Source organism: Carcharhinus amblyrhynchos, chromosome 33 (genome assembly GCF_965287045.1).
Source record: "Carcharhinus amblyrhynchos chromosome 33, sCarAmb.v2.hapA, whole genome shotgun sequence".
NCBI classification, from domain to species: Eukaryota; Metazoa; Chordata; class Chondrichthyes; order Carcharhiniformes; family Carcharhinidae; genus Carcharhinus; species Carcharhinus amblyrhynchos.
This window is the reverse complement of record NC_137356.1, coordinates 1935860-1955705: the sequence shown is the minus strand read 5'-3', so window position 1 is coordinate 1955705 and position 19846 is coordinate 1935860. Positions and strand designations below refer to the sequence as shown.

General features: G+C 46.5%; 1 protein-coding gene across 1 annotated transcript in view; it reads right to left on the bottom strand.

Annotated features, from left to right (window-relative positions):
* LOC145360878 (vascular cell adhesion protein 1-like) overlaps positions 1–17523 on the bottom strand; it is a 142093-nt gene extending 124570 nt beyond the window's left edge. Inside the window, exons 1-3 of the mRNA XM_080216379.1 lie at positions 17277–17523; positions 4423–4680; positions 1674–1988 (exon numbers count right to left, since the gene is read on the bottom strand). Coding sequence (XP_080072505.1) covers positions 1674–1988; positions 4423–4680; positions 17277–17343 — 640 coding nt within the window. The 5' untranslated portion in view covers positions 17344–17523. The remainder of the gene's footprint in view (positions 1–1673; positions 1989–4422; positions 4681–17276) is intronic.
* Positions 17524–19846: the final 2323 nt, after the last annotated feature.

The window sequence follows — 19846 nt, the reverse complement described above, 5'->3', positions numbered from 1 at the left end:
GCAAGGAACAATACTTTTCACTGTATGTTAATACATGTGACAATAATAAATCAAATCAAAAGATGGGGACTTTCTTAGAGATATTTCAAATACACAAAATGCAATTGTACATTGTGAAATATATTATTTTACTTGGTGTTTGGTTCTTGATAAGGTCTTCCTCAATGATCTTCCACTTGGGAAGGTTTTGAATATTTTTGTTATGTTTCTTCTTCCAGAGTTCAATTTAGCAAGGAAAGATGGTGCTGGTTAAACTGTATTTCAGGAAGTATTTAGATATTTCATTGGTTGTGTTGCTGCTGCTACCTGTACTAGCTTGTTGTATTCAAATGTTAGTTTTTCAGCATTGTAATTATTCATCTTTCTTTCTGCATGTCTCACACTCATTGTTACATTCAGAACATTCCTTCATCTCATTTCCATTTGTGAAAACTTGCTGTGTACAAATTGCCTGGCACATTTGGTTATATTACATGTTTACCACATTTAAAAAGTTACCAAACCATGAAGAGCTTTGAGATATGCTGGGATGTGAAAGGTTCTATACAAATGCAACTTCTGTATTTCATTCTTACACTATGGCTGTATAGCTGAACCGAAAACAGAGCCTTACAAGTGTAACTTTCATAAAGAGATACCAGTACATCTTCTTCCTCAGCTTGTCCATAAATTAATCCTGCTAACTTTCACGCAATTTACTCCAACTGTTCCATAACACATCACACAGCACCAGTTAGTCAGCTATTAGCCCTAGCTGTGTGCAACACGCAGTTCAAAGTTAATGAATTAATACCACACTGTTTCGATGGCATACGAGTAAAAATTCTCAATCTCCTTATTGCCATGGGGTTAAGTTATAGCTTGATACAAAAACAAAATAGGCCAGATCTTGGAAATCTGAATTGAAAACTGAATATGTTGGAAATGATCGGCAGCTAAGGCAGAATCTGTGGAGGGGAAAAAACAGAATTAACATTTCACTCAGCAACTGTTCTGATCAGTTGAGTATTTCCAACATTTTTCATTTTTAATTCTTAACTTATTTCTTTCAAAAATGATTATGGTGTAATCCAAAAAAAATGACAAAAGCCTCATCATTCAAACAACGCCAGCATCTCCACATCATGGCTACCTTGGATATTGTAAACTGCCGGCTCAAAGTGGAGAGGATCTCTCAGAAGATCGCGCATATCAACAGACATCAAGTTTCTATAAAGATGCAAGAAAGCAGACAAGATCCCAAAAGGACTACAGGTGATGAATCCACTCTAGGCGACCCACAACACAGACTTCACTGAAAGACTCTTCCGTCGTACCTCTCTCTCACTCCTCAACCATTTCATACACCAGCTCAACAGCAGGTGCTGCAACCTGGAAACCAAGATAGAGTCCATATTCTCAACTTGCACTCAGGATTCAACAGACCAGCTGCAAGACACTGCCAAGCAGACAAGACAATGGAACTACGCCACCCACATTTTTCATTTTTGACTCACCTGATGAAGAACCAACGCTCTGAAAGTTCATGACTCCAAATAAACCAGTTGGACTTTAAGCTGCTGTTGAGAGATTTCTTACTGTACCCACCCCAGTCCAACGCTGGCATCTCCACATCATCACTCTAACAATAACATAGAATATGAGCAACTAAAAATGCTTCACCTGGAACTTACAGTAAGTTTGCAGAGTTACAGAGGAGTTTGCGATTAGTTTTCTGTTGTTAGACCCCAAATCCACTTCGGCCAAGCAGGTGTACACCTGTCCATCATCTGACACACTCGCAGTGAAACTGAAGACATTCCTCAATCTTTTATCTTCATCTGGAAAACCTTCTTCTCCTGCGGAATTACTCTGAACAATCTCACTCCCCCTCAGCCATGTGAGTGTGAGTTTATTGTTTGGATAGACCCTCGGACCAATGCACTCCAGACTATATGTTCTGTTAACTTCCAGCACTTCCGGAGGTGAAGTAATGTTTATCTCGCGATCTGTAAATAGAGAATCACAGTTAACAGAATTCACTGGAGTTTTGTACTGAGCACCATGGAATCCCTTCCAAAATATTCACTCTCACTATGGAGTCACAGAGGTTTACAGCACGGAAACAGGCCCTTCGGCCCAACTTGTCCACGCCGCCCTTTTTTTTAAAACAACTTAGCTAGTTCCAATTGGCCCAAATCCCTCGATAATTGCTAAACGTGTGCACCAAACTAAAGATTTGTCCCAACCACACTTGCACCTTGTGGTTCATTATCTCTCATTAAGGATCAGCTCACGGAGTTAATTTGGAGACTGTTCAGTCAGCATGTCCTGAAACCTGGCCTTCCGATTGTGATACTGAAATCACCATAACCATCAATAACATTAATGAAAGCGTACATTAAGATCAAACACTTCCTACTGAGCCAGTTCACAATGCACATCTTCACTGTATAGAGAATCAATTCCTAAACAGCCTCCGTGTTGAGCGAGCCCATTGTGGATTCGTGTTAATTTGATCTCAGATTCAAATTGAAACTGGATCGTGAAGAATATTGTTCAAATATTTTAAAATTCTGTCACTATCGCAGAAAGCTGTTGTCGCAGAGTGAGAAATGGTGCAGAAACTTTGGGGGCAATTCTCCCACTGCGACTCGCAAATTTCCTGGCAGGTCCAATCGGGAGAATCGGGTGTCAGCTATTTTGCAGGATCCACGCGTGCGTTCCCAAAGCAGGCGCATCTCCCAGAGGCAGGGACCAGCCACAGTCAGGATCACGCTGGAAACTGCAGGAAGGGAGGTAAGTGATTTAAATCTGTTTTTAATATATTTTAAATGTGATTATTGAGCCCGGAATAGAACTTATCGATCCTGATCGAATCTCCCACCTCGCCAGGAGTACTTCATTCTGGTGGGGTTTACAGTAGCTCCCCACATTCAGGGAACTGGTGGGAAACACTGCAGTGAAGGGGGGGCCAAATTGGACCCCCCCCCCCAGGGGTTGGGCAGTGGTAGTACCCCCTGGGCATGGGTATCCTGGCACTGCCCAAGGGGCAAAGTGCCCATACCCAGGGGGGCACCTTGGCACTGCCCATAGGACACTTCAGTCAGTGCCAAAGAGTTGGGGCCTATTCTGGGCGAGACCTAGGAGCGATTGCTGGGGGTAGGGGACCCACTGCCATTCTGCGTGGGGATTGCTCTGGGCTGGAGGGGGAACAGTGATTGGGGTGGGGGGAAATCATGGTCTGCTGGGGTGAGGGGGAGTAATTGCCACTGCTGGCAGGGGGAGGAGGGGAGGGTAAAAAGAAAGAGGTGAGTGGGCTGGACATCGGGGTGTTCTGGGACGGGGGGGCGGGTGGGGTGTCAGGGCTGGCCCTGGAACTGTTGTGGGGGCAGCTAGAGGGGCAGCACTGCAGGGGTCCCGGGCTGGCCAGTGATCGGGCTGGCCAGTGATCGGGCTGGTCAGTGATCGGGCTGGCCAGTGATCGGGCTGGCCAGTGATCGGGCTGGCCAGTGATCGGGCTGGCCAGTGATCGGGCTGGCCAGCAAGCAGACAGATTGATAGATCAGGGCCACTGCGCACGCACAGACTTCCAGAACTGTCAGTCTCCAGCACATCACCCCCCCCAGATTTTTACTGAGATTCACAATTGGGACCTCTGCATTGCACAGAGTGCAGAGAGTCGAGTGTGAAGTTGCACTGAAAAACAAGTCATGATCTAGAACAGTTTTCCCAACAATTCAGCATTTTGAGAGAGAGAATCACCCCTCTTGTTTGAAAATATTCCCTCATCACCTCATCCCTCTGATTTCTAGCAACTGGATACCTGGTAACATTAAACCAAGTCCGAGTATTTTCTCCACTCTCACTCTGCACCACATGCCAATAGTGATCGGTAAGTAATTATTTGACCTTTTTGAGACCATGAGAAGGTTAAGATGGATGCTAAGAGATGATCCATTTCTTCTCTCCACACCCACTTGCTTTGATTTTCTCATTTGTTTGAGAGTCTGTGGGAGCATCAGGAAGAATTTCTGCTCACAGTCTGCTCAGTGGACATTTTCCCTCAATTTGCTGCAATGATTTTTTGCAACTTTTAAATATTAATAAATTGAAAGCCAAACTGTTGAAATGGACTGAGACGGGGAACATTTATTCATGAGAAGTATTTTAATGTCACAGGTGCAACTGGGTACCAATTTCTACATCTTGATAAATAACCCCATTATGAACTGATATTTATCTATCTTCTGTTTCACCCATTCTCCTGTATTTGATGGTGCTTCATAATCCCAGCTGAGATTAGTACCTCACTTTGTGTAATCCAATTTCGTAATACACTGCAGATTATCAGCACAGCAATACTAAAATGTCCTGAATCAAACACTTCCCGTACAACCCTAAGTTTATTACTTACCACTATTTCTTTTGTATGTTACTTACCGTATACAGTCACAGTCATCTCCTGTTGGGAACGCTCTGATTGGCATTTTACAACACACGTCATTTTCAAAGACCACGACTGGACATTTGAGGAATAAAGTGCACACCATTTTTCACTACATTCTTTCTTTCCTTTTATTCCTTCAGTTATTATTGTAGCTGTAGGACATGTTGTACTGCAGTTCACCACCACAGGGTCTCCAAATGCCACAGCTGGGGGGTTCGATTCGATCTGCATCTCAAATTCAGCAATAATGTCTGTCGACAAAACAAAACACTCATTATAGGAATTTGGAATTCACTGAGAACAAGGACAATAGTGAATAAATTCTCCTTTTGACAGGCTTGGGGATATGGTGGGGATAGAAAACTGAATCCGAGTAAGATCAGTGTACCTGGTGGCTTTGGTGAGTGTTGAATTTACTTGGAATCACTTTCTGACTGCACTTCCGGTTCGCAGGGTTTGTGTGTGTGTGTATTTTACTTCCGTACCGGAAGTTTGGCGAGGGGATTGTCGGGAAGGGGGAGCAGGGGGTATAAAAAGAAGGCAGTGATAGACAGCGGGCAGCAGAGTGAGAGGGGAGCTGAGTGAGAGGGGAGCTGAGTGAGAGGGGAGCTGAGTGAGAGGGGAGCTGAGTGAGAGGGGAGCTGAGTGAGAGGGGAGCTGAGTGAGAGTTATAAGGGCTTTGGCTCACTGGGTTTAGGCGAGAACAGGCTTAGAGAAGGTGAGTTGCAGTTTCTATCTTTCCCGGGTTGCGTTTCGACACACACAAACCCAGGTGAGGTTGGGACATGGCAGGGGCTATGGGGAGGAACATAAGCTGTGTTAGGTGCCGCATGTGGGAGTTCTTCGAGGCGTCACGTCTCCCGAGGGTCCACATCTGTGTTAAGTGTTTAGAGTTGCAGCGGTTAAGGGCCCGGGTCAGGCAACTAGAGGGGCGTTTAGAGGATGCGTTTCTGGTCAGGGAAAATGAAGAGTTAATGGCTAGGAACCATGAGCAAAAGGAGGTCCCAGGGGCTGAGGAGCAGGATGGGTGGACAACTGTCAAGAGGAAGAAGAATAGTCATGGTCCTCAGACCTCCCCAGTGGCTCCCCAAGGTTCATCAACAGGGGCACAAAAGGATAGGCAGGGGGGCCAGAATGACTTAGAGGGACAGAAGGGGGCTGGCAAGGTGATAGTGGTAGGGGATGGGAGGGTCAAAGGAATCGACAGGAGGTTCTGTGGGCAGAGGCATGACTCCAGGATGGTGGTCTGCCTCCCTGGAGCAGGGGTACAGGACATAACGGAAAGGGTAGAGGGAATTTTGAAAGGGGAGGGGACCCAGGCAGAGGTAATAATACACGCAGGGGAGAGGGACGTAGGAAGGAGGAGTAGGGTAGATGTACGTAGGCAATTTAGGGAGTTGCGGTCCAAACTGAAGAGCAGGACCTCCAGGGTGGCACTCTCTGGGCTGCTGCCCAGTACCAGCAGGGCTGGGAATAAGAGATCATGCAGCTGAATGCATGGTTGAGGGATTGGTGTAGGGTAGAGGGCTTCACCTTTGTAGACCACTGGGAGGTATTTGTGAGAGAAGGGCAACTGTATAGGAGGGATGGGGAAAATTTGAATGGGAGGGGGACAAATGTCTTAGCAGGGAGGTTAGCTGGTGTGTTTAGGCAGGGTTTAAACTAATAGGGAGGAGGGTGGGGACGTGACTGATAGCTCATTAGACACTGGGGCCGGGAGAGAGTTGGGTGATAGGGTAGGTTTGGGTGAAAGGAAAATTATCCGGGGGAAGGAGGTTCCGAGGGACACTGGTGGGTTGAACTGTGTCTGTTTCAATGTGAGGAGTGTGACGGGTAAGATGGATGAGCTTAGGGCCTTGATGTTTGTGAGGCAGTTAGATGTGGTGGCTGTAACGGAGACATGGTTAAGGGAAGGGCAGGACTGGCAGCTGAATGTTCCTGGGTACAAGTGTTTTAGGTGTGACAGAGGAGGGTTGAAGAGAGGTGGAGGGGTGGCACTGTTAGTCAAGGAAAACATCACAGTAGTGCAGAGGGAGGACAATATAGAAGAGATAGGGATTGAGTCACTGTGGGTGGAGTTGAGGAATAAAAAGGGAGAGATTACGTTGCTAGGGGTATACTATAGGCCACCCAACAGCCCGAGGTCAGTGGAGGAAGGCATTTGCAGGGGCATTTTGGATAGGTGCAGGAAGAATAGGGTGGTTGTAGTGGGTGACTTTAATCTTCCTGGAGTGAATTGGGGGGGGGGGCCTAGAGCCGGGGGTACGGAGGGAGAGGAGTTTGTGAAATGTGTTTTGGAAGGGTCTCTAGAGCAGTATGTAATTAGTCCGACTAGGGGAGGGGCTATACTGGATTTAGTGTTGGGTAATGAGCCGGGGCAGGTGGTTGAGGTAGAGGTAGGCGAACATGTGGCTAACAGTGACCACAAGTCCGTCTACTTTAGGATAAAAATGGAAAGGGACGAGTGCCGGCCGAACGGGAACGTGCTGAACTGGGGAAAGGCGAGCTATAGCCGGATTAGGAGGGAGCTGCAGGACACTGATTGGGAGGGACTGTTAGCTGGCAAGTCCACGGTTGGTAAGTGAGAGGTTTTTAAGGGCAAAATGAAAATGTTGCAGGAAAGGCATGTGCCGGCAAAGAGGAAGGATGGGAAAGGCAGGATTAGGGAGCCGTGGATTACGGGGGGTATCGAAGACTTGGTCAGGAAGAAGAGGGAGGCGTATGTTAGGTCGAAACAACTGGGAACGGAGAGTGCGCTGGAGGAATATAGACAGAGTAGGAGGGAGCTAAAAAGGGGAGTTAGAAGGGCGAAAAGGGGGCATGAAATGGCCTTGACCGATAGGATTAAGGCATTTTACTCTTATATTAGGAGCAAGAGAGTGGTTAGAGGGAAAATTGGTCCTCTTAGGGACAAGGGAGGGGAGCTATGTATCGAGACTGAGGGAATGGGTGAGATCCTGAATGAATACTTTGCGTCGGTATTCACGAAGGAGAGGGGATCGGTGTCGTGTAGTGTCTTGGAGGGAGCTGTAGATCAGTGGAAGGAAATATCCATTACGAGGGAGGACGTGCTAAGGTTTTTAGGTAGCATAAAAACGGATAAAGCTCCGGGGCCTGATGGTATTTATCCCAGGCTGCTTAGGGAGGCGAAAGATGAAATTGCTGGGACTCTTTGTCTCTTCTTTGGACACAGGTGAGGTCCCAGAAGACAGGAGGGTAGCTAATGTGGTACCGCTATTTAAAAAGGGTAGTAAGGATAACCCTGGTAATTATAGACCAGTGAGTTTAACATCGGTGGTAGGAAAATTATTGGAAAAAATTCTTAGGGATAGGATGTATGAGCATTTGGAGCGTTGCGATCTGATTGGGGATACGCAACATGGCTTTGTTAGAGGGAGGTCTTGCCTTATGAATCTGGTGGAGTTCTCCGAGGAGGTGACAAAAACAGTTGACGATGGGCAAGCCGTTGATGTCATCTATATGGATTTCAGTAAGGCGTTTGACAAAGTCCCTCACGGTAGGCTGGTAGAAAAGGTTAAGGCACATGGGATATGAGGTCAGGTAGCTAGGTGGATTGAGAACTGGCTGGGCAATAGGAGACAGAGGGTAGTTGTGGAGGGTACCTTTTCGGGCTGGAGGCCAGTGACCAGTGGTGTGCCGCAGGGCTCAGTACTGGGACCTCTCCTCTTTGTAGTATATATAAACGACTTGGAAGAGGGTGTACGTGGTGTGATCAGCAAATTTGCGGATGACACCAAGATGGTAGGATTGGCAGATACTGAGGAGGACTGTCAGGTGACACAGCAGGATATAGATAGGTTGGTATATTGGGCAGATGGAATTTAATCCTGACAAATGCGAGGTGATGCATTTTGGAAGGAATAATGCAGGGAGGAGTTATGTGATAAAAGGTAGACCGATTAAGAGTATAGGGATACAGAGGGACCTGGGAGTGCAGGTGCACAACTCTCTGAAGGTGTCGGCACAGGTAGAGAAGGTTGTGAAGAAAGCTTATGGAATGCTAGCCTTTATAGGAAGGGGTATAGAGTATAAGAGCTGCCGTCTAATGCTTCAGTTGTACAGAACGTTGGTTAGACTGCATTTGGAGTACTGCGTCCAGTTCTGGTCACCTTACTACCGGACGGACATGGAGACTCTGGAGAGGGTGCAGAGGAGGTTTACCAGGATGTTGCCTGGCATGGAGGGGCTGGGTTACGAGGAAAGGTTGGAGAAACTGGGACTCTTCTCCTTAGAAAGACGGAGATTAAGGGGGGATATGATAGAAGTATATAAAATACTGAAGGGAATAGACAGAGTCAATAGTGATAGGCTGCTCCCTAGATTGGGGACAATTACGAGAGGTCACGATCTAAGGGTGAGGGGGGAGAGGTATAATTTGGATGTGAGAGGAAGGTTTTTTACGCAGAGGGTCGTGGGGGTATGGAACGCACTACCGAGTAGGGTGGTGGAGGCAGGAACGTTGGACTCGTTTAAGGTTTACTTAGATAGACACATGAGTGAAGCAAGGATGGAGGGTTATAGTAGAGGGTATTAAATAGGGTCAGAGCCTCGGGACGACACCGGAAATGTAGTTTTATATGTTAATGTTTTGTCTTTTTATTCCACAGGGTCAGTCCACCTCGTTGTCAGACGAGGGGCATGCACACGGTGGGTCGTGCGTGGGCTGCTCTTGGAGGTTCCGGGAGTGGCCTAGTACTTCGTGTCGGTGTGTGCTTGATCCTGGACTGGTAGATGGGCACCACAACAGCTCGGTGACTAGCACTGCTGGCTGTGCAGATACATGGATTTGGGCCTGTGTCTGTGGGAGTTTGCGCATTCTCCCTGTGGTTGCGTGGGTTTCCTCCGGGCGCTCCGGTTTCCTCCCACACCCCAAAGATGTGCTCTTAGGCTGATTGGTGTAACAAATTGACACTATTCTCCCCTGAATCTGGCTACATTAGGGGTTCCACTCACATACACACAGGGCGGGGTAGGTGTAGGGTGATGCGGTGGCGTGGGCTCGTTGGGCCAAAGGGCCTGTTTCCCGTGCTGGGTTGTTCTTTGTTTTGTTCTTATCTTAAAGTGACATCTGTGCCCAGAGTGCAAGAAGGCATGGCACCATGGAGAAGAATGCTAGCATCATTCATCCAAACCTCCAGATCTTTCTTGAGCCAAAGAAAATGAGCAGACTCCTGGGATGATGTTTCCCAGACTTTGAAAGCCAGCCTTCAGCATTTCAGCGATTCCTCCATTTATCAGTCTGATAGCTGCACAGGCCGCTTTATATTTCCTGTTTTAGTCTGGAGAGTAATTTGAAAGAGAGCATCTGTAAAATGTTATCATGGAATTCCTTCCTGTTTTTGTGGATGAGAGTATGCATCAGTGCACTGGTAGGATGGTCTATAGACCCTTGAATGCAGTGAATCCCTTTCTCTCTGCTGTCTGGTTATGTAACAAAGCTAAAGAAGTGTCTTCTTTTCTTTACAGGGTATTGTTTTTAAGTTAAGGTTATTTGTTAGTGTCACAAGTAGACTTATATTAACCATGCAATGTAGTTACTGTGAAAATCTCCTACTGCCACACTCCAGCGCCTGTTCAGGTATATTGAGGGAGAATTTAGCACGGCCAATATATCTAACCAGATGTCTTTCGGACTGTGGGAGGAAGCAGAGCACCTGGAGGAAACCCACGTAGACACGGGAGAACGTGCAGTCTCTGCACAGACAGTGACCCAAGCCAGGAATCGAACCCGGATCCCTGGCACTGGGAGGTAGCAGTGCTAACCACTGTGCCACCGTGCTGCTTATTGGCCGGGTAAATACATACTCTACTGCTCACCATCCTATAATAGATTCTCCTGTAGCTTTTGAAAAAAGTCTAAATAATTAATTTCATGCTAGTGGTGAATTTTATAGCCACAGTGAGTGTCACAAACAAAAGCGGGTTTGAGATCTTTATGTAATGTTTCACAGAGAAGGCCAATAAAACCTTTTGAGAAATGAACTCTTCTGATACAGAGCCCTTCTGTGGTCCTCCCAGGGTTTGTGCTGCTTTGAAATTCTCTGTTAGGGTTAATATCTGCTGAGCTATATCTCCCATCATGGTGCCCAGTTCCTCAGCCCTGAAACCTGTGCTGCTCTATCACCTCCTCCAGAGTAATGGCGGAGAGTGGAATAGGGATCCTTGATTTGACTTATTGTCACATGTATTAACATACAGTAAAAAGTATGTTTCTTGTGCGCTATACAGACAAAACATACTGTTCACAGAGAAGGATATGAGAGAGTGCAGAATGTGGTGTTACAGTCATAGCTAGGGTGTAGAGAAAGATTAAGTTAATATGAGGTAGATCCATTCAAAAGTCTGACAGTAGCAGGGAAGAAGCTGTTCTTGAGTCGGTTGGAACATGACCTCAGACCTTTGTATCTTTTTCCCTACAGAAGAAGATGGAAGAGAGAATGTCCGGAGGTGCGTGGGACCCTTAATTATGCTAGCTACTTTGCCGAGGCAGCGGGTAGTGTAGACAGAGCAATGGATGAGAGGGTGCTTTGAATGATAGGACTGGGCTTCTTTCAGGACCCTTTGTAGCACGTTACAGTCTTGGGCAGAGCAGGAGCCGCACCAAAGTGCGACAGAACCAGAAAGAACACTTGCTCTGGTGCATTGCAAAAGTTGGAGAGAGTTGTCGCTAACATGCCAAATTTCCTTAGTCTCCTGAGATGGTAAAGGTATTGGTGGGCTTTCTTAGATCTGTTGAATGTGGGAATTTTATATCAGTCAGATGGTCTGAACAAGGAGGAGGAAATGATAATTTAGAGAAGGCCAAAGTTAAGAAGCAAGGTGGAGAAAGGCCTGAAAATTAAACTCTGAATTGTGAAATCAAGAAACAAAGTTTAGAGGCTCTTCACTCCTCCACTGATCCAGTGACAGAAGTAGCTGCTGGGTGCTACAGCCATGGAGTGAAAAATACAAGCAGAGTTTTGTCTTTATACACTGACAAGCAAATTCCTAAAAGAAAGACTTGCATTTCTATAGCACTCATTCTCATTCTCAGGTGTTCAAAATAATCACACATTTGAATCAGAATGCTCAAGCTTCAGTGAATGTAATTCTTACAGCTCTCCATGTGGCTGCTGCTCTCATACATCAATAAGTCTGACAACACCAGGTTAAAGTCCAACTGATTTATTTGATAGTAAACTCACAAGCTTTCGGGGTTAGTCTCTTCATCAGGTGAATGGAGAGTTCTGGCCTCAGACAGAGCATATAAAGCACAGACAGTTTAGAGATTACTGATTAGAATGCGAATCCTTACACCTAACCTGCTGTTCAAGACCTGAAGTGGCCGATAATGTGAGTGGAAGGAGCACTGAGCACAGGTTACAGAGATGTGTATTGTCTCCAGACAGCACAGTGAGTGAGGTTTTGCAAACCCAGGCAAGTCACGGGGGTTACAGATAGTGCGACATGAACCCAAGATCCCTGTTGAGACCGTCCTCATGTGTGCGGAACTTGGCTATCAGTCTCTGTTCAGCGACTCTGCGCTGTCGTGTGTCGTGTGTTTACACCAGTCCAACACCGGCATACCCATATTCATGTATCTATCCAGATGCCTCTTGAATGTTGTTTATAGAATCTGCTTCTACTACCACCACCTCCTCCCGCAGTGCGTTCGAGGCATTCATCACTATGTGAAAAACTTGCCTCTTACGTCTCTTTTAAACTTTCCCGCTCTCACTTTCAACCTATGCCTCTGAGTAATTGACCCTTTGACCCTGGGAAAAAGACAAAGAAGAGTGTAGGAGGGCATGCCAGGAGCTGCACAATGCATAGGTGTCAACCTACTGAACCTGCAACACAGGACTACATGTGTGTAAAACAAAGGAATCAGCATGAGATAGACACAGCTCAGCAGTCTCACGAATAATGGACCAGATCAAAGCTCTGTAGTCCTGCCACATCCAGTCATGAATGGTGGTGGAAAATTAAACAACTAACGAAAGTTGTCTTGATTAGTCTAGTCATCGTGCTACTCTAGAACTTCAGTAACGTGATGGAGTCATTAACAGTGCTGTCAAAAAGCTCTTAAACAATAATAACCTGCTCACAGATACTCCGTTTGTGTTCCACAGGGCTATTCCACTCCTGACCTCATTAAACTCTTGGTGAGAACATGGACAAAAAAGTTGAATTCAAGAGATGAGAGAGTGACTGCCATTGACATCAAGGCAGCGTTTGACTGACGTGTCATCAGCAAGCCAAACTGCAGTCAATGGGAAATGCTCCCACTAGAATCCATGACCAAGACCTGGGCAACATTCCAGGTGGGGCTGACAAGTTGCAAGGAACAACTGTACCACACAAGTACCAAAATCCATCTCCCATTTTCAAAGGCATTACCCTCACTGAATCACCCCACTATCAACACGGACCTGAAACTGAACTGGACAGCATATAAATACCAAGGCTACAAGAGCAGGTCAGAGGCTGGGACTCCTGTAGCAAGTAACTCACCTCCTGACTCCCCAGAGCCAGTTCATCATCTACAAGGCATAAGTCAAGAATGTGACACAACACTCTTCACATTCATGGATGGATGCAGCTCCAACAGCACTCACAAAGCTCAACACTATCCAGGACAAAGCAGCTCTGCTTGATTGGCATCCTATCCACCACCTTCAACATTCACTCCTTTCACCATGACACACTATAGCAGCCGGGCGTGCCATCTACAGAATACACTGCAGCAATTCACCAATTCTCCTTCGACTGCACCTTCCAAACACACCTTCCTGACTCGAACTGTATGATCCAGAAGGACAAGGACAGCAGATGCATGGGGACACCACCATCTGGAAGTTTGCTTCCAAGCTACACACCACTGTGACTGTTCCTTCACTGTTACTGGGTCAAAATCCTGGAACCCCCTTCCTAACAGCACTGTGGCTGTACCTACACCATGTGTTCAAGAAGGCAGCTCACCAACACCTTCTCAAGGGCAATTAGGAATTGGCAATAAATGTTGCCTCTAGAGTGATGCCCACACTCTATAAAACAACAAAAGAAAATGCTCCACTTGGTACATTTGGATTCATTGCTGTGATTGGTTGGCATGCTGCACAGGCAATGTTGTCTGTGTTCTTCCTGGTGTAGCTGGGGTCCTGTTGTTTTTGCTAATTTATATCACTGACTGATTGCTGAAGCTGTCTATGTTGTCTCCTGTAGCAATAACAGATATACGGTATCTTCTAGCATCACATCTCTCTTCCTGGCTTGTATTTCAGGGTGAGATTTTTTTTTAAGTGTATTTGATAGTGCCACACGTAGGCTTATATTAACACTGCAATTAAGTTACTGTGAAAATCCCCTAGTTGCCACACTCTGGCGCCTCTTCGGGTATATGGAGACAGAATTTAGCACGGCCAATGCATCCTACCCAGCACGTCTTTCAGACTGTGGGAGGAATCCGGAGCACCCGGAGGAAACCCACGCAGACACAGGGAGAACAAGCAGACTCCACCCAACATGGGAATTGAACCCGGTTCCCTGGCGCTGTGGGGCAGCAGTGCTACCACTGCGCCACCGTGACTCTGAAACGTCAAGAAGAACTCAATGCTGATTTTGCTGATAAAGTTCCTCCAGCGGACAATGATCACTCTCTGCTGTCTCTCAGAGATGTAGAGGCAATTTCTCACATCGCTGCACAATGATCCTGAAATTCAGCTAATGATTTTATCACTCTCTTCTCAACTCTGACCTCACATTTCAGTCTGATGCTTTGAATCATTCAGGATTAGCTCGAAATTATCTGCAGGAGAGATTTGTGATCTGCTCTTGTATGTGTCTTATTGATCATATTCTTCCAAATTCATGGCAAATATATCTATTTCCCTTGTCTTGCTTCCCTGACAGGGTGTCAGTTTAATATCAGCTTCTTGGATAATGCAGCCCCCCTTCAGTATATCACCGAGTATACATGAGATAATTAAAATTGCAAAAGTAAATTGATGAGAGGCCTTTCAGCATCTCCTGCTGGGTTCCAAACCTGGTCTGATTCATAGAGAATGCAGCAAGTGCTTTCAGCTTTCATCCTGTATTTCATGTTCTAATGAACATGACGTGGAGATGCCAGCTGGGGTAAACACAGTAAGAAGTCTCACAACACCAGGTTAAAGTCCAACCAGTTTATTTGATAGTAAACTCACTACCTTTCAGGGTTTGCACCTTTGTCACATGAGTGGAAAGTTCTCCACTCACTCTCTACTCACCTGACGAAGGGGCAAACCCTGAAAGCTAGTGAGTTTACTATCAAATAAACTGGTTGGGCTTTAACCTGGTGTTGTGAGACTTCTTACTAATGAACATAATCAGATATTTACATTGATAAAAATTCCTAATCTTACAGCTGGAGGCTATCCCCCCCTGCTGACAATATGGAAGATTCACTTTGTTCCAGCTCTTTCTGCATATCAACTACACACTGTTTCTCTCGGTAAGTTCCTTCAGAATGTGTCTCTAGATCTCGTAAGAAGTCTGACAACACCAGGTTTAAGTCCAACCGATTTATTTGATAGTAAACTCACAAGCTTTTGAGGTTAAACTCTTCGTCAGGTGAATGGAGCATTCTGGCCTCAGACAGAGCATATAAAGCACAGCCAGTTCACAGATTACTGATTAGAATGCGAATCTTTACACCTAACCTGCTGTTCAATTCCTAAAGTGGCCGACAATATGAGTGGAAGGAGCACTGATCACAGTTTAAAGAGATGTGTATTGTCTCCAGATAGCACAGTGAGTGAGGTTTTGCAAACCCAGGCAAGTCACGGGGGTTACAGATAGTGCGACATGAACCCAAGATCCCTGTTGAGACCGTCCTCATGTGTGCGGAACTTGGCTATCAGTCTCTGCTCAGCGACTCTGCACTGTCGTGTGTCATGAAGGCCACCTTGAAGAACGCTTACCCGAAGGTCAGAGGCTGAATGCCCGTGACCACTGAAGTGTTCGCCAACAGGAAGGGAACAGTCTTGCCTGGTGATTGTCAAGCGATGTTCATTCATCCGTTGTCGTAGTGTCTGCATGGTGAATCTCTGGAATTCTCTGCCCGTTGAAGTGGTGGAGGCTGCCTTGCTAAATATTTTTAAGACGTGGGTTGATGGGTTTTTGATAAGAGAGGGGATTAAGGGTTATGGGGAGAGGGCGGGAATGTGGAACTGAGCCACGACAGATCAGCCATGATCTTATTGAATGGCGGGGCAGGCTCCAAGGGCCAGATGGCCTATTCCTGCTCCTATTTCTTATGTTCTTATGTCTCCCCAATGTACCGTGCCTCGGAACATCCGTTGCAAGAAAGGATGTCCCAAAGCATGGTACATTGGGGAGACCATGCAGATGCTATGACAACAGATGAATGAACATCGCTCGACAACACTGGGCAAGACTGTTCCCTTCCTGTTGGCGAACACTTCAGTGGTCACGGGCATTCAGCCTCTGATCTTTGGGTAAGCATTCTCCAAGGTGGCCTTCACGACACACGACAGCACAGAGTCGCTGACCAGAGACTGATAGCCAAGTTCCGCACACATGAGGACGGTCTCAACAGGGATCTTGGGTTCATGTCGCACTATCTGTAACCCCCGTGACTTGCCTGGGTTTGCAAAACCTCACTTACTGTACTGTCTGGAGACAATACACATCTCTGTAACCTGTGATCAGTGCTCCTTCCACTCACATTATCGGCCACTTTAGGACTTGAACAGCAGGTTAGGTGTAAGGATTCGCATTCTAATCAGTAATCTCTGAATTGTCTGTGCTTTATATGCTCTGTCTGAGGCCAGAACTCTCCATTCACCTGACGAAGGGACTAACCCGAAAGCTTGTGCGTTTACTATCAAATAAATCAGTTGGACTAAAACCTGGTGTTGTCAGACTTGTTGCTGTGTTATTCCAGTCCAACACCGGCATCTCCACATCATCTCTAGATCTCTCCACATCACAACTTCCTGTCTAAAACAAAAGTTTCCCCTGGTGTTTTGGCAATTTGGTTTATTTAATAGTTCATTTGCAACTGATTTCAGTAAAATTAGAAGTTATTTGCTCGACTGAACAGTTAATGGCACCAACCAGGCTGACGCTACTAAAAACTGCTGACTCCAAATCTGAATGGGTCAGACTTGTGGACAAGTCTGTAACTCCCACGACTTGCCTGGGCTTGCAAAATCTCACTAACTGTCCCGTCTGGAGTCAAAACACATCTCTTTAACCTGTGCTTAACCCGCTCTCCATTCACATTGTCTGTACCTTTAAAACTTGATTACCTGTAAAGACTCACACTCCAACCATTATTTTGTAAATTGAGTTTGTGTCTTCATATGCCCTGTTTGTGAACAGAAATCCCACTTACCTGATGAAGGGGCAGCGCTCTGAAAGTTAGTGGCTTTTACCAAATAAACCTGTTGGACTTTAACCTGGTGTTGTGAGACTTCTTACCAGACTTGTGAAGCCAGCATGCAGTAAATGTGCCCCAACGTGTGGAGACTCCCCCGGGTGAACCGGAGCAAAGGAAAGCGGCACAGCGGCAGCGTGGGGACCGACACCACGGCAGGCTGAGATTTTTGATGAGACACTGGATAAGAGGTGAGGAGAACTCACCTGCCTTCAGTCGGAATGTGAGGGATGCCATCCAAGTTTAAAAAACCAAACGTTTTAAAAACTAGCCAAGCCTCAGTGGGGCCAGTCCCAGACAGTGCGAGGACTCTCTGCCAGTCAGTGATATTGCTATACCAGCTGTATCACCGCGAACAACCCCAACAGCACAGACTGAATAAACACTGAATAAAAATGCAATTACCTGTGACAGTAAAAAGCAAAGTAAAAAAGCAGAAATCTCCAAACCGCGAAGCGAGTCTGAAATCCATGGTCAGATTGTTACAAGCGCAGAATCTTGAGAGAAATATTAAACCCCGAACTGGGCTGGAATCAATGAGCGTTAAATAAAGTCCCAAACAGGGGATTTATGCGGACTGCGCCTTTTATTCTGGGACAGACCCTGCCTGCTGGGAGAAATGAGAGCTGAGAGCCAGTCATTGTTTAGTTATTTCCGGTTTCCACCGCAAATTGAACAAGTTAACTCACTGGAAGGTGTTAATTACTTAAAAATATTTCCAGCTAACTGAAGTGCTGCGGACCAGATTCATCTGGCTTTGGCTGCTGTCATGATGTGGATGTACCGGTGTTGGACTGGGGTAAACACAGTAAAAAGTCTGACAACACCAGGTTTTAGTCCAACCGATTTATTTTATAGTAAATTCACTAGCTTTTGAGGTTACCCTCTTCTTCAGGTGAATGGAGAGTTCTGGCCTCAGACAGAGCATATAAAGCACAGACAGTTTACAGATTACTGATTAGAATGTGAATCCTTACACCTAACCTGCTGTTCAAGACCTGAAGTGGCTGACAATGTGAGTGGAAGGAGCACTGATCACAGGTTAAAGAGATGTGTATTGTCTCCAGACAGTACAGTAAGTGAGGTTTTGCAAACCCAGGCAAGTCACGGGGGTTACAGATAGTGCGACATGAACCCAAGATCCCTGTTGAGACCGTCCTCATGTGTGCGGAACTTGGCTATCAGTCTCTGCTCAGCGACTCTGCGCTGTCGTGTGTCGTGAAGGCCGCCTTGGAGAATGCTTACCCGAAGGTCAGAGGCTGAATGCCCGTGACCACTGAAGTGTTCGCCAACAGGAAGGGAACAGTCTTGCCTGGTGATTGTCGAGCGATGTTCATTCGTCCGTTGTCGTAGCGTCTGCATGGTCTCCCCAATGTACCATGCTTCGGGACATCCTTTCTTGCAATGTATCAGGTAGACAATGTTGGCCGAGTTGCAAGAGTATTTACCATGTACCTGGTGGATGGTGTTCTCACGTGTGATGATGGTATCCGTGTCGATGATCCGGCATGTCTTGCAGAGGTTGCTGTGGCAGGGTTGTGTGGTATTGTGGTCACTGTTCTCCTGAAGGCTGGGTAGTTTGTTGTGAACAATGGTCTGTTTGAGGTTGTGTGGTTGTCTGAAGGCAAGAAGTGGGGGCTACGTCGAGGGCATCCTGAAACCCATTGTACAAAGAACCCCCAGCTTTTGTCGCGACACTATGGACTTCCTACAGAAACTCAGCACACATGGAGCAGTTGAACCAGGGACACTCCTCGTCACAATGGATGTCTCGGCGCTCTACACCATAAGAACATAAGAACATAAGAAATAGGAGCAGGAGTAGGCCATCTAGCCCTTCGAGCCTGCCCCGCCATTCAATAAGATCATGGCTGATCTGTCGCTGCTCAGTTCCACTTTCCCGCTTTCTCCCCATAACCCTTAATCCCCTCTCTTATCAAAAACCCATCAACCCACGTCTTAAAAATATTTAGCGAGGCAGCCTGCACCACTTCAACGGGCAGAGAATTCCAGAGATTCACCACCCTTTGAGTGAAGAAGTTCCTCCTCAACTCCGTTCTAAACCGCCCCCCTTTTATCTTGAGGCTGTGCCCCCTAGTCCTACTGTCTTTTTTGAGCGGGAAGAGTCTCTCCACCTCTATCCTATCCATCCCATTCATCATCTTATACGTCTCAATGAGATCTCCCCTCATTCTTTTAAACTCTAACGAGTACAAGCCCAGTTTATTCAGCCTCTCCTCATAGCTCAACCCCCTCAACTCCGGTATCAGCCTAGTAAACCTCGTCTGCACTCCCTCCAAGGCCAAAATATCTTTGCGCAGGTGCGGCGCCCAAAACTGCACACAGTACTCCAGCTGCGGCCTCACCAATGCCCTATACAGCTGCAGCAAGACCTCCCTACTTTTATATTCAATCCCCCTCGCTATGAAGGCCAGCATCCCATTCGCCTTCCTGACCACCTGCTGCACCTGCAGGCTGGGTTTTTGCGACTCATGCACAAGGACCCCGAGGTCCCTCTGCACCGTCGCCTGCTGCAGTTTTTCGCCCCGTAAGTAATTGTCCTTCCTACCATTAACATCCCCCACAACGATGGCATTGCTGCGACTGCCTCAGTACTCAATGCTGACAACTGCCAGTTTCCAGATGCAATTTTACAACTCATCCGCTTTATCCTCAACCACAATGTCTTCACCTTCAACAACCAGTTTTTCATCCAGACACACGGAACAGCCATGGGGACCAAATTTGCACCTCAATATGCCAACATCTTCATGCACAGGTTCGAACAAGACTTCTTCACTGCACAGAATCTTCAACCGATGCTATACACTAGATACATCGATGATGTTTTCTTCCTTTGGCCTCATGGTGAACAATCACTGAAACAACTATATGATGACATCAACAAGTTCCACCCCGCCATCAGAATCACCATGGACTATTCCCCAGAATCAGTTGCATTCTTGGACACACGC